The sequence below is a fragment of the Monomorium pharaonis genome, chromosome 5 (assembly GCF_013373865.1).
Source record: "Monomorium pharaonis isolate MP-MQ-018 chromosome 5, ASM1337386v2, whole genome shotgun sequence".
Classification (NCBI taxonomy): Eukaryota; Metazoa; Arthropoda; class Insecta; order Hymenoptera; family Formicidae; genus Monomorium; species Monomorium pharaonis.
The window spans coordinates 28093881-28108779 of record NC_050471.1 but is presented as its reverse complement, the minus strand read 5'-3'; the positions used below and the strand labels follow the sequence as shown (position 1 = coordinate 28108779).

The following is a 14899-nucleotide window of genomic DNA, read 5'->3' as shown; positions in this document are numbered from 1 at the left end:
GAGATTCAGAACTCATGCAATTATATGTCACCAATAATGAATTCTTTTTAAGATGCACAGTATGAGTTTAATTATATTGCTATGGTTATGTGCTTTGCAAATACTGCTGATAGTAAAAAAATTATCAAAGTTAAACATAAATAAATAAACATAAATTAATAATAAATAAATATTACTTATTACGTATTTAAAATGTACATGTAATCATCAGTATCGACAGATTTGAGGATTTGACAGCGAGCTGCAGGTGTGGAGAGGAAGAACCAAAGGCAAGGATCATATATGAGCGCTCACTGACAAGTAAGGGCCTAAACACAATGCCAGGCAACAGGCAATAGGAACAGAAATAATGAAAGAGAGAAAGAGAGAAAGGATCTTCTTCTCTCTTTCTCTCTTTCTTTATTTCATGTTCTTATTACCTGTTGCTTGGCATTGTGATGGCCTTAACACTTCCCAAGTGCCACTCACCAATTTTGATATGCTTAGAATATGTTGTACTCTAGATCAAAATAAGAGACACGTATTTTTTTATATGTGCCCATACAGCCGTTGAAGTGATAAAAACCCTCTTGAAGAAAAATCGGTTTTTATCTTTCTAAGCAAATATTGTCGAAACGATAGGAGATATAAAAAAATTTTTTAATAAAATTTTTATGGTTTCTAATGTACTTTAAAACTGTGCAATCAAATTTTTGGAAAATTTTATGTTTTTCGAAATCCTCCTCTCCCCTCTCAACAAAATTTTTTCATTTTCAAAAATTGAGACAAAATTGCAATTATTACATTATATTATTGCTGAATAAATATATACATGTATACATACAAAGATATTTATAAATGTAAATATCAATAGCTTTATTTATCAGTAAAAATAAAAATTATTCTTAGTGCAAGCTTATTCTAAAAATCTTAGAAATTAAAAAATTTGTATGTATAAAAACTTTTTTAAAGTATTACGCTTTTCAGAAGTAAGGTAGGAATATACAGACATACATTTTTTTAAAATAAATTTATTAATAAATACAATATGCACCGCAAAAAAAAAACAGTGGTACGTATTCTTGGGCTCGTCCGAGCAAAACACGAGAAAGATCACTCGATTTGCTAAGCCAGCGTGTCCTTCCCAGTCTTCGGCAATAGAAACGAGAGGAAACCGCAAGCTAAAAATTAAAAGAGTTTTACTGTATTCGTGTGGATAAACAGTTATATATATCTTATACATTTATTATTACAGAGATAAAAACTCATCAACTCGGTAAAAATCTTTCAATTTAATTAAATTTCTTCAGTTTAAGTATTTAATTTAAATTTAATTTAAATGTTAAATAATTTATTTGAAATTTCAAGTATCTTATATGTATTTAACTTATTGTTATATTTATATATATACATATATATATATATATATATATGGTATACTTGAGTAAAGAAATTTAATCAAATTAAAAAATTTAGTCAGATGCTCTCACCAAAGAGAAACGCGACGAATATTATGATGGGGATCACACAGGCTAAATCAATCAGATAACCGAACACCAGATTGCCGATCAAACCACCTAGACGACCCATCATCTGTGATAGAGCTGCGGCCATTACCCTGTAATGTATTACGTTTACATATGTGTCAAATTTGACCATAATTTCCCCATTAGTTCAAAAGTTATTTAATTTCTTGTTTGTTCTTGATTCTTATGTAATACCGCGTTTTTTGTACTTACTAGAACAACACAGGTGCTGCGCGCGCGCTATTTAGCTTTTTACTTTTCGAAAATAATAATAATTGCAATAATAATCATGTAAATAAATAATTATATACATTAGGAATGGTTAAAAAAGAGAGATGGTAAAAACATACATTAATTTATTACCTAATCTTCTTCCTTCTTTAAAAACATTATACACATCAAGATAAAAAAAATTCAAAATACACAACATATACCTATAAATTTATTCTTTAAAGCAGTATGTTTTTGACACTGAAATGTTACGAATTGTCTGCTTTTTTCTGATGCTGTTTGGTTTTCTTACTGCGCTTCGTGTGTGAATTAATAAAAATAAGATTGCGTTAACGATTATATTAATCTCTCATTTGTTATAGAAAGTTCAACTTGAAAAAAAGATAGAATAAGAAACCTACCATTTTTAAATTTTGATAACTTTTTAGAAATGGTGTAGAGCAAAACGTTCTTGAGAAATTCAAATTGTAATTCGCTCACCTGAGATTCGTCGGAAACATGTCGACGATCACGCAGTAGGCTAGAGAGATTCCGATGGACGTGAGGGCCTCGAACACGCACGAGAGCACCAGATTTTGCATTGAGTTCACCACATAGTAGAAGCCGACCAACACCGCGCCGGAGACCATCAGCGACACGACTGAAGACACGTAGCGTCTCGTTTAATTTCATTAAAATTTAATTGGAATTTAATTATTTACATTTACAAATTTTGAATCTACACAGAAAGAAAAACATTCTTAGTTAGAGAATAACTGAGTTTTTGAAATGTTAAATATCGAAATAAGATTATACGGACGTAACTTGCTCACATGAAGAATTTTGTACACAGTTTTATTAAGGAATAGATATTTTTATTATTCCATAATAATGTCATTAGTTGAAAGAAAAAAATGAGGTAGAAAACAATATCTTTAAATAAAGAATTGGATTTTTTAAATACTATTGTTGTTAAAACAATCATATTGTGCTCCTTAGATAACTGTAATATATATTAACTGTGATATATTAAAATTTAACAAATATAATATAATAAATAATATTAAAATTTACTTCTTTTGTTACAAATATATTTTGTTGAAATTTAAGATCATCAAATTAAAAAAAATTATATACAAGTAAGATTATAATTTGTTACTTATGCCGTGTATGCATAAAACAATGACTGTCAAGTAGACTGTTAAATAGTGTTAGTTTTAATTTAATACTAATGTTTTTTTTATAATGTTTATAAATCTAATTAAACTCCAAGAATTATAAATTTATTTTGTTATAAGAAATAAAACTTAATTGGATATTTGTACAGAGAGTTTTATTGTCTTTTTGTTTCTTTATAGTATTCCAAATTGTATATCGCCACTTACTCAAGAAGAACTTTGCGCCCAACTTGTGCACAAAAAGGGGTAGGATGATTGAGCCGGGGATACACGCGAGGCCAATGTACACGGTGTGCAGATAAACAGAAGATGCGATTATCTTGTCGCATCCGTAAGGGTAAAAAAAGGTTGTGTTGTCTGGCAGGGCGGACACTATGCACATCGACGTGGTCTCCCCCGGGTTCACTTGCTCGAATTGCTCGAATCTGTCGAACACAATACAAACGAGTATTATAGATTAGCATTTAAATCGCATAGGGTTTATTGCACGAAGCAAAGAAGATGAAGCTAACAGAAATTTGGAAGGTGAGAAAACTAGTGAGAGAAATTTAAGCGGAATTATTAGCAGCTAATGTGAATCCAAAAATAAAGGAAAGAACTTGAAAATGATTTGCGTACTATACATTAAAATTTACCCTTAAAATCTGGTAATTGTGGGATATTGTATGACCACGAGGAACTTTACCATACTTTTTAGTGAAATTTACTAAAAGTATAGTAAAATTTACTATGCTTTTAGTAAAATTTTACTAAAAAGTATAATAATAAAATTCCTTAAGCCCACACGTTATATCACAATTACCAGATTTTGGGGGTAAATTTTAAGAGAAAATTCTCCGTGTATTGTTAGTGGACTATATTTCCAAATTTATTTGCACATGTAATCAATTACACGTTATTATGATTTTAGATCAAGGAGCTTTTTCCGGCTTAAGCATTTAGAAAAATCAGAGAGACAGAAGATGCATGGCGCACGTTGATTAACGACATCTTAATTAATCACCTGGTGAATAATTCCGGAAACCAGATCATCAGAGTGTAATAGCTGCTGGTGAGTCCGAAATGAATGGCGCAGACGAGCACGGTGTTCCGCAAATAGGGTGGTTTGCAGAGCGCGTTCGTTAGATCACGTATTTCCACGAATAGAACCTTTAGATCCTTCCGCTTGTGAAGCTTCAGCGCTCTGGTGTTTTTATCCTGATTCTTTGCCTTCTCTTGTAGGCATTTCACCTGCGTGGAAGAGGTAAAAGGAGAGGGCACATAAAATACACATGTTTGAAACTTGAGTTTCTTCTAGAACACTAGAAATGTTTTTCAAATAGTTGAAAATAACTAAAAAGCTTCGTCTAAATCCGATTCATCAGCTGAATAAGATTCATTTAATTCATTTTACCTTTTAACTTTTAGAGGTAAAAGGTAAAATAAAGTAAATTAAGTAGACCTTATTTAGTCCAAAAATCTTAACTTTTTTAATTACACAATGAATCTCCCGAAAAACTTTTTTATTAAATAGAATTTTTGAGAATTGAATTGAAGAAATAAATAAACTTTATCCTAAAATATTACATTAACTTTCGTGTAATTAATTTTTTTAGAGAAAGAGCACAGCATAAAAGAGAATCAATTGATACTTTTGTATCGAGGAAGTTCAAGTAATGTTACCGGATAGGTTTCCGGATCGGCGCCGGTGTTCCGCGAGTAAATCCACTTGAACACCTCGAGGGCGGCGTCGGTTTCGCCGCACTCCAGCAGGAACTTCGGGCTCTCAGGGAAGGCGAACAGCCACAGACCAAGCATGAGCGACGGCAGAGCGCAGAGCGCGACGAAGAGATTCCAAGACTTAAAGTAGAACGTCTCGCTCACGATAGTGAGGTCCATGGGGATGATCAGCCAGGCGATCACTGCAAAAAGAAAAACTTTGATTTGGACCGGCCGGCTTTTCGGGAGTGAGTCACACAGGGGACAACAAAAGTTACTTACGCGGCAAACCTATCACTCCGATCACCCAGAATATGTCCATCCAGCAGAGATAACGTTCACGGAATTTCGTAGGCTGAAATTCGCCAAGATACGGAAAACAGGTGCCCAGAGCACCTGATATACTGCGTAACAAATTTAATTAAATAAACATTAATATCTTCAACTAAGGCATATAACTGATATACTGTTGAATAAAAAAATTATAATTAACAGTTACATAATTTTAGTTGATATTGGCTGGGATTGAATTGTTATAAAAAATGAATTAATATTAATTAAAATTTTATCTATTTATTTATTTTATTATAATAATAATTTATTATAATATTTATTATATTTATTATAATTTATAATAATAATAATAAAATTACTTTACGTGTTATAAGTTATGCCGTCATATGTACATACATAAACTATTTTAATATATTTTTCAATATGCACGCGATCATAATTTTTGTATTAAGTTTTATTTTTGCATTTATTAATTTTTTATTTTTACATTATTGACAATTTTTTCATAAGTCAATTTTTCTTAGCGAAAATGATGCGGCGAGCTATAAATATTGTGATTTACAATTTCGAATTACAAGAGCTTATCAAAGATTAAAAGTTTGACTCAAGAGTATTTAATTTTATTGAACAAGTCGCCGAAAATGAATAAACTGATGACAAACACTTTTGTTAATGGAAAATCGAAATGGTTTATTTTATCGGAGTCCATTCCGTCGTACTTACGCGAAGCCATTGAAGAACCGGAAGATTATGAACACCCAAAAGTATTGTACAAACGAAGACAAGATGCCCACGATGCCGTCCATCAGCAGTGTGGTGATTAACACAATCTTTCTGCCCTTCGTGTCAGCCAGGCATCCCCATATATACGATCCAATTAACATACCTGCAAAAGTCTGTCAATCTGAACGATGTTTTGTAACGAAGAAAATTAAGGATACTAAAGAGAAGTACCGACCTAGCATCGGAGAGGCGGCCAGCCAACCTTTCGCAGTGGAGTCCATCTCGAGGTCGCATTGTGCCGCTGGAAGTACGAACGAGAGTATTGTCACCCCGATCGCTGTGTCCATGTAAATCAGGCCGCAAATGGTCAACAGCGTGTAGTGGAACTTCCCAAAACCTAACGCACATTGGTTTCGATGAGTTTCACTGATTGTAATAAACATAATACAAACGCAAAAAACTTGTTTTGTAATGTTTCTTTCAAAATTTTTATTGAACAATTGGAACGCTTATCAGAAATACCCACACACAAAAAATTTATTCTTAAAAAAATGCAAATGCCTTGATTTAAGAATATTTTATAAAATAGCGCCAAGAATAAATATTATTCAATTTAGAATAAATTATTCTTAATCAGAATTAAAAAAAAAATTTTTTTTTAAACAAAATTTGCTTTAATTAAAGAATAAAATCACATTAGTTTAATACTAAATGTGCTTTTATTAATTGTAATTTTTCTTTCAATGAGTCTTTTTGTTAACTTTATCCAAAATAAACTTAATTTAATTTAAACATATTATTTTTCTGAAATAAAAGTTTTCACAATTCTATCCTTCTCATTTTTCTCGATCCTTTTTATAGATTGACATATTTTAATCAATTTTATATGTGGACGGCAAAATTTTACTTTCTTCCCGGCTTTCGGCGAGTCCTTTTTATTTATATGAAAGTGCATTTTGTTCAAGAGATAATACGCCATGTAGCGACGGGTAGTAAAAAGAATACCATCTTAAGAATGAAATCTACTTTACATAAACCTATTTTGTTATTGATGTAAATAAATATTTCTAGTTGATAATAGCACTTCATGCTTATATAAAAGTATATGGCATTGAGGAATAAAAAATTTACTTACAATAAAAATCCATTTTTTTCTGTGCAGAAAATCTGAATTTGTCATATGTGCGAATTTTGAAATGTTCTAAAATTTATCTAAGCTGCGGAATTAATAGCACTTATTAGCAATTATCGGAATTATTAGCAAAATAATCCTTATAGTCACTTGCAGTCAAGATTGAAAATAATTAAAACTCCTTTAGTAGTCAACAAACTGGCTAATTTATTATTCTTCTAACAGCACAACGTTTCGACCTTACTTCAGGTTCCTTATCAAGTGCGAAAATCCGAAAGGTTCAAATTAGAGTTTTAAGAAACATCGCAAGCTCGTGAGTTCGTACCAGCAAATTCATTCCTTTAATATGCTATAAAATATATATGATTGGATGTATACATTTCCAAAGGTTTAAGAAGAAATTTAACAATAGGGAATGAGAGTTAAACTGCAAGAACTTACTCGTTTCCTTCGTTTTGGACATTCTTATAAATAGACAGTTTTTTAACGCCGTACATTTCGTCAATTTGTATGTTACATCGAGTGTTACGATATGTCTGTACACTATCGCAGTTAAATTTGAACTGAACATTGGAGACGACAATACAAACAAAGTGTTATGATTCTGTATATCACACCGATACAATGTTGAGTTTATGATGCTGTTGTATATATCACTCAAATTTTCTGTATCTCTTTGCAGATTAATTGCGTGCTGATTCTTTTTTATAAAAAAAACATTTTGGCGATCTCTTTTCCGATTCTTTTCTGAATACAGAATTAATGGTGTTTTCCATTTAAAGTTGTGGTTGTGTTCGACGCGGTGCTTACTAACCACCGAGAAATTACTTTCATGCTTTTTTATATCATTAATATGTTCTTTAATGCGGGGTCTACAATGGCAGCAGGAGTAATGGAGTAAGGAGTAAAAGTAACAATTGACCAATTAAAAACCGGGAGTAAACGAAATGGGCGAATCTCATTTCATATTTCTTACTTCTTACTTCTACTCTATTACTCCTGCTGCCATTGCAGACCCCGCATAATGCGGCCTAAGTGGCGTTTTGTTTGTTCTATGTACCTTGCTTCGCAATCCATGCAATCAATACAATATACACTATTTCTTTTCTGCTATTGTTTTCCATCTTATCTTTCCCTCTTTTGACTCGCGCGGCGAGTCTGCCGCCGGAATCTTTTAATCGCGCGCATCTCTAATTGCCTTTTTTCCACACGGATTTCGGGATATGTATTCGGGATATGTATAGGAAGGGCAGAGCGCCCTTTTTATCTTTCGCGCGGCTGGGCGGCATGAGCGCACATGCGCTGGTGCATCGGCAGCTTTGCGCTTGCACTCGCAATTGGCTGATTAGCACTCGCAACTAATCAGCCAATTAGCGCCAATTATTTCAGCTTGGTTTAGGGTGGGTTACCGTTCGGAGGTTTACTTTCTAAGGGAGGATCGCCTCCCTCGCGTGATTCCATGATTTGATAATTAGTTTTCTAATTATTAGCAAATTAATTAACAAATTTATAGCCGTGCTTGAGCGACGCGATCACGGGCCATCGCTTTCTCGTGATCGCCACGTACATCGAAGCGCAAACGCGCCGCTGCCACGCTCGCTGTAACGGACGGCGAAAATTTCGCCAGGACGTAACAATTTTATTAAAAAAAATAAAAATATTTACTATAATCATAACATTCTCTTTATAGATAAACATCAAAAAAGATACATATTGTGTTCACATTTCTTATATTATATTATCCACTCTTGTGGATAAACTAAAATAAAAATAAAATAAAATAAAAAGCTATAACAAATAATTTACTATTATCTAAAACTTGCAATAAGTTCAGAATCAGCTCGTTATCCGTTATCAGCTTAAAAAAATTAGTAATTCGTTATTTTATCTACTTTGTTCTTTATCTACCCTCCCCTCCTTTCGATACATATATTACAGTCTAGATAAAAAACTTTTGCAATAATTGCACATGCAGCAGTAAAAATCATATTTTTTGCTGCAAGAAATTTTGTGATTATTTTAAAAGTAATTTTTATTATAAGCTTTGTTATTATTACAATTTAAAATGTTTTCTCTCGGTAAACAAGAAATATTTGATTAACATTTTAAAAATATCAATTTTGTAAACATTATAATTTAATATTTTTTGAATTTTATTTAACAATATTACTTTATAAATATTCTAAAAATATTTTAAAAACATTTGTTAAATTGTTTTTAAATGTTATTAAATGTTATGACATAACGTTTAATAAGCATTTTAAAAATATTATTTAATATTATGTTCAAATATTTTTAAAATATTTCGAGAACATGTTAGAATGCTTTTTAAATTTTATTTGAACGTTATAATATAATGTTTTACATATTCTAAAATTATTATTTAATTACATTGTTTTAAAATACTTAAAAAATAATATGATAATTTTTTATTATATAATATATGTCTATATGTCTATATATATATTTAATTTTAAAGAATTATCCACAAATATACATAATATTTCTTGTTTTAAACTAACAATTTAAAAAATTTGTTATCTAAAACATGTTACATATAATAATAAATAAAATAATTAAAAATAAATAAAATAACAATTAATATTACGCATTAATTAATTAACATACAATTAATTGCATTATTACAATACTTATATATATAATGTTACATTAATTTTGTTTTATTATTGATTTAATATTATAAAAAGTATTACGACATAAAAAATATTAATGCAATAATATGTATTTACAACGACATTACATACGTTATTTCAACATTAAGGAAATCTCCAAATCTATGTTAAAGTATGTTTATAATGATATTGTATACAACATTAAAAACTACACACTTGAAAACATTACTATGTTAATGAATATTGTTATAATAAGATAGTGGCAACAACTTTTTGTTTATTTGGCTGAGACTCCATTCATATGGACTTTAAAAAGACGCATATCTTTTCTATGCTGAATATTCAACCAGAATCCATTCTCTGGCCACATTACCAGATTTTTGCTAAATTTTATTGGAGACGTAGTTTTTGCACAAAGTTTCAGCTCACATCGCGCTAATAAGTGAAATAATAAGACTTTGAATTCCAGCAAGACGAACCTGTTAGCTATACACATTCTTGGTCCTATTCCGAATGGCATGTAATATGAGCAATTGTGACGCATTTTGTTGTTTAAAAATCTTTCTGGATCAAATCTCTCCGGATTATCATAGTATTTTTTATCACGATGTATCGCGTAAATCGGAATCAAAAGACTCATACCCTTTTTCATGACAAATGGTTTTTCGCCTGGCAATACAGGTGGCAATTCATAAGATTCGTCACATACCCTTTCTATAAAAGGGACTGATGGATATAATCTGAGGGTCTCACTAATCACCGCATCTAAATACTTGAGTCGATTAATAGATTCGTAAGACACTTTTCCGTTTGATTTCTCCAAAACTTTATCGATCTCTTGCTGCAATTTAGTTTGAACTTCTGGGTTAGCGGCGATCTCGTGAGCTGCAAAGGACATTGCTTTTGAGATGCCTTCGAAGCTATTGAAGAAAAAAGCGAACACTTGCGCAGCCATATCGTCGATGTTCAATTCTCTACAGCCTTCCTTGCCTTTGATGTCCATCATTAACTGCAGCATATCCGGGCGTGTGATGTGCTCCGCATCACGAGTAGCGATTATAGTTTTTACAATGTTTTTAAAGAATTTTGTTATACAATCATTTATGAGTTTTATATTGAGAAATCGTCCGAGATTTGGGAAAGATTGAAGGAAAACAAACTTTAAGGAGCGACCCCTCAAGAAGTTAGTCGATTCCTTGCCATAAACGTAAAACTTATTCGTTGGATCTCTTGTAGAGTCAATTTTAATTCCAAAAGTACATGTGGCGATGACGTCAATCGTATATTTAGAAAAGGCATCTTTCATGTCCGTCTCACCTTTATCCTTAGGCAATGTCAACAGAAATTTAACAAAATCTTCAGCACATTCCGACATTAACGTGAACATCATTTTTATTTTACTGGGCGTGAAAGATGGGCTCAACAAAGTTCTCACATTTCGCCACTCTTCTCCATGAAGAGAAAACAAATTTTTTTCAAATAAAGGATCTTTAAACTCAGAGAAATTACCACGATCTGGAAATGCCTTGAAATTTTTAATTAGGATGGACTTAACGAGTTTCAGATCACGAAGTAAAAAGGTTGGAACCGTTAAAACGTGGAATCCAATATACTTTGCATCCGGATTGAAATTGTATATTTTCATGAAGAAATCATCGAGTGATTCTTGACGAAATACGATCGGTATCATGGAGCCAAATATTGGAACAGATGGTATATGTATAATATTATGTCTTTTAAATACATTAAAGTTTATAAAAAGATAATAAATGCTGAACACACTGAATATTATTGATAACAATATCGTCCAATATTCCATAGCAAAGGCTTGAAAATCTTTTTCAACAATTTCTTAGTAAATGTTTCTTAAAATGCGATTGACTAAAGAGCACTAGCGATACTGCCAAGACGAATTATTACACGTAACTTACTTATATAGAGCAATTCCTATCTCCCAGCAGTTTTGCACGTTGTTTAGATTTCTGTTACATAGATATGGGCAAAGAGAGGGGGTAGCGCATATCAGCGAAAAGGTAGAGAGAAATTACCACACATTGCAATTGTCTCCAAGGACACTGCTTAGATTTATGTTTACTGGAAGGGGGAAGGAGGCAAAAAATAGTTTTATCTTCGATATGCAGAAAGAAGATGTTCCAAATATGACTTTCAATAATATTTTTATAGCCAAAACAAGATGTCTAAAAGACATTTTTAATACCTATTATGCCCCGAGTAAAGTATCAATGATAACTTTGCATATTGTGCTGTTTGGGTATCGTCTACTTTTTATTGAAAAATAAGAAGTTTTCTAACATAACCTGGAACAGCAAGTTTAATCTTAAATATCTAACTTAATACATGGAAAAACAAAATCAAATATTTAAGTATTAACACCTAATAAATATTTGTAAGAAGAACAAGTATCTCTTTTTAAGCATACGAATTATATTATGTACGTAAAGTTTTTAATTGTTTATAACAGGTTTTTAAAAAAGTTCACGATGCATGTCTTAACGTTGCATACAATTTATGTTGTGCAAAACATTTTTCTAGAAAAATAAGTATAACTGGAAAATGAGAAAGTAAATCCCCAATAATTATACATTTATTTTATACAGATTTTTGCACAATATACGCATGGAGGTGTGTATCAAAGTTTGATGTTGATAAAACTTGATGAATTACATAATTTTTCATTTTGCAGAATATATTTGATCAAACAAAAAAACGGGTGATAAGTCATTATAATTACAGCCAATTACAATATCTGTCTTTAAGTCTGACCTTGGATTTCGATACATTTTATTATTAAACAAACATTATTGAAATTAGACGATAAAATAAATTTAAATAATGTATAATTATGGCAAAGAGAAACATGTTCAATATATTTACTATTACCATATAAATTATATTATTGAAGTCTAAGGTCCGTATTCTGAGCTTACATTTATCGCTAAATTTACCTCTAAATGTGACATCTTATTGTGATTGGCACATTTAGAGGTGCAATTATTGATAAATGTGAGTTCAGAATACGGCCCTAAGTCTTTTTGAGTCTTTAATCTGTAGCAAAAACTTAGTTTGTTTTTCAATGTATAAAGTATTTTTACTTTAGAGTAATATTTTTTCTGGATGTTGTAGCATTAGTCTTTTTTTTTTTTTTTATGCTTTACCTCAAATCGAATAGTGCTTAAATTACAAATAGATCCAGAAAATTGGAAAATAGTGCCGTAATAAATAAAATTATGTGATTTTAGAGTAAATTTTTTATTTGGAAATAATTCCGCGAACATTGTGTGAAACTTGCAAAACTCAAAGAAAATTGCATGCTTCTTTTTGCAAATTTGGTGCTAAAATCAAATCCGTAATTTCTCTTATTTTATTCGCCATGTTGAATTCGTCATTAAAAATTTTAACATTTTAATGTCAGATTTGTAATCGACAACTCTAAAAACTCCTATATTTACTCAAATAAATTAAATTAAAATATTTTGGTCCGCCATGTTAGATCCACCATTTTTAATTTTAAAATTTGATGTCAGATTTGTAATCAACAACTTCAAAAATCCCTAGATTACAATTATCACATTAATATTACGTAATGTTTGTTCCGACATAAATTTTTCCTGTAGAAAAGGAATTTTTTGGTTAATTAATTAATAACATAAACAATTTTATAAATAAATTATGAAAATGCACTTTAATAAAGTGTTAATAAAGATATTGATGAGATAATATTCTAAACAGAAAAAGAATTCAGATTTTAGTGCCCAAAATAATTAAAAAAGTAATTTTAAAAAGGTGGGATTCTAGAATCCCGTTGAGATGCGAATATTTAAACAATTGCAACATCGTTCGCCGTGCGTTTACATAGCATCATATTGCATTTCAACCTGTAATTAAGAAGGTTCAATGATCTTAAGATTGACCTAAAACAACTTAACATTATGAGGAACAAGAATGAACGTTTTGACTTCGTCAACTCTAACATATTCCAACAAACGACGGAGAAATAGGTTATTTTAACATTGTTCCAGCACGTCAAATTTTCAAAATAATTAAAATTTAATATGCAAAAATAGCATTTTTGATATTTAAAATTTTTTCTCAGACAGCACACAACATCTAATAGACATCCGATTTCGGTTTTTATTTTGTCTAAATGTCTTATGAACGTAATACAAATGTTTTAAAAACATACATTACTGGACATTTCTAGTGAGAAATGAATCATCAATTCGACGTTGATTTGACGTCGAAATTGTTCATCGAAAACTAATTGAAATACTCATCGATTTCAATTGGATTATGGTCACGGTTCCGATGACTTTTTCGATGATTATCGATGACTTTTCGATCAAATTTTATTAACTTTCGATCAAAATTTGATGGCCTGTCGATAAAATTTTGACAACTTTTCGATAAAATTTTGATGATGTCGATTATATTTCGATGACTTGTCGATAAAATTTTGACGACTTTTCGATAAAACTTTGATGAAATTTCGACAAAATTTTGAGGACTTTTTCATAAAATAATATTTGTAACAAAACACAAAAAATGCAGGTTTATATAACGGAACCTGAGTCGAAATTTTTAGATCTACTTTTGGGCTGAATTTTCTCACATCTCTAAATTCTGGAGAATCAATATAGGTTTAAATTTATATGTAAACTTTAATTCTATTTAGCACCTCTAAATGGCAGGAAACGCACAAAATGCCACACTGAGAAAAAAAATACTAGATTTAAATAAATATTTCTTTGAATAGTGCTAATAACATATTTTATAGAAAATCAATAAGATTTATTTAAAACAAGTATTAGTTTTCTATAATTTAGAAAATATTACTTGTTTGAAATAAATATTATTGATTTTCTATAAAATATGTTATTAGCACCATTCAAAGAAATATGTATTTGTATCTAGCAATTCTTTTTCTCAGTGCACTTGTAGGTTCTAAAGAGGACTTCAATAAAGCCTCGTAAAACCATCCGAATTCTCTGAATCTAACCTACTTACTTCGAATCATGCACTGAGAAAAAAAATACTGGATTCAAATAAATATTTTTTTTAATAGTACTAAGAACATTATTTTATAGAAAATTAATAATATTGATTTCAAACAAGTAATATTTTCCAAATTATATAAAGTATTACTTGTTTTAAATAAATATTATTGATTTTCTATAAAAAATGTTCTTAGTACTATTCAAAGAAATATTTATTTGAATCCAGCATTTTTTTTCTTAGTGTGCATATTATTAAAATTAATATATTCATATATTCATTATTGCTGCTTAGATTATCAGTGAATCATAATGCATTTCTCATTAAAACTGTTAACAATTTTTAATATTTAAATTATTATATAGTACGTATTATGTGTATCAATTGGTAATATTATAAAATTCGTGTAAAAATACTTTTTTTTATAAACAATAAAATATTTTGTTAATAAGAATAAATTATATTGTCAAATAAATTTTATAATATCAATAAATACATAATATTACACGTATA

The 14899-nt window shown here is 30.2% G+C and overlaps 1 protein-coding gene and 2 long non-coding RNA genes across 4 annotated transcripts; 2 read left to right on the top strand and 1 right to left on the bottom strand.

Moving 5' to 3' along the window:
• Positions 1 to 97: 97 nt before the first annotated feature.
• LOC118645534 lies at positions 98 to 2278 on the top strand. Its single transcript, XR_004963243.1, has 3 exons — positions 98 to 300; positions 1456 to 1599; positions 2165 to 2278. It is a non-coding gene; the product is annotated as an uncharacterized LOC118645534 (long non-coding RNA).
• Positions 2165 to 14202, bottom strand: LOC105830273 (major facilitator-type transporter hxnZ). The gene is made up of 8 exons (XM_036286796.1): positions 10016 to 14202; positions 5844 to 6005; positions 5609 to 5771; positions 4874 to 4995; positions 4556 to 4794; positions 3897 to 4123; positions 3101 to 3318; positions 2165 to 2376 (listed from the first exon to the last, which is right to left on the bottom strand). The coding sequence occupies exons 1-8, from the start codon at positions 11190 to 11192 to the stop codon at positions 2213 to 2215; spliced, it is 2472 nt and encodes an 823-aa protein (XP_036142689.1). The 5' UTR covers positions 11193 to 14202; the 3' UTR covers positions 2165 to 2212.
• Positions 3281 to 4625, top strand: LOC118645533. 2 transcript variants are annotated; one of them, XR_004963241.1, is made up of 4 exons: positions 3281 to 3418; positions 3804 to 3944; positions 4115 to 4136; positions 4489 to 4579. It is a non-coding gene; the product is annotated as an uncharacterized LOC118645533 (long non-coding RNA). The 2 variants fall into 2 exon arrangements; XR_004963242.1 differs by lacking the exon at positions 4115 to 4136 and having other exon boundaries at positions 4489 to 4625.
• Positions 14203 to 14899: the final 697 nt, after the last annotated feature.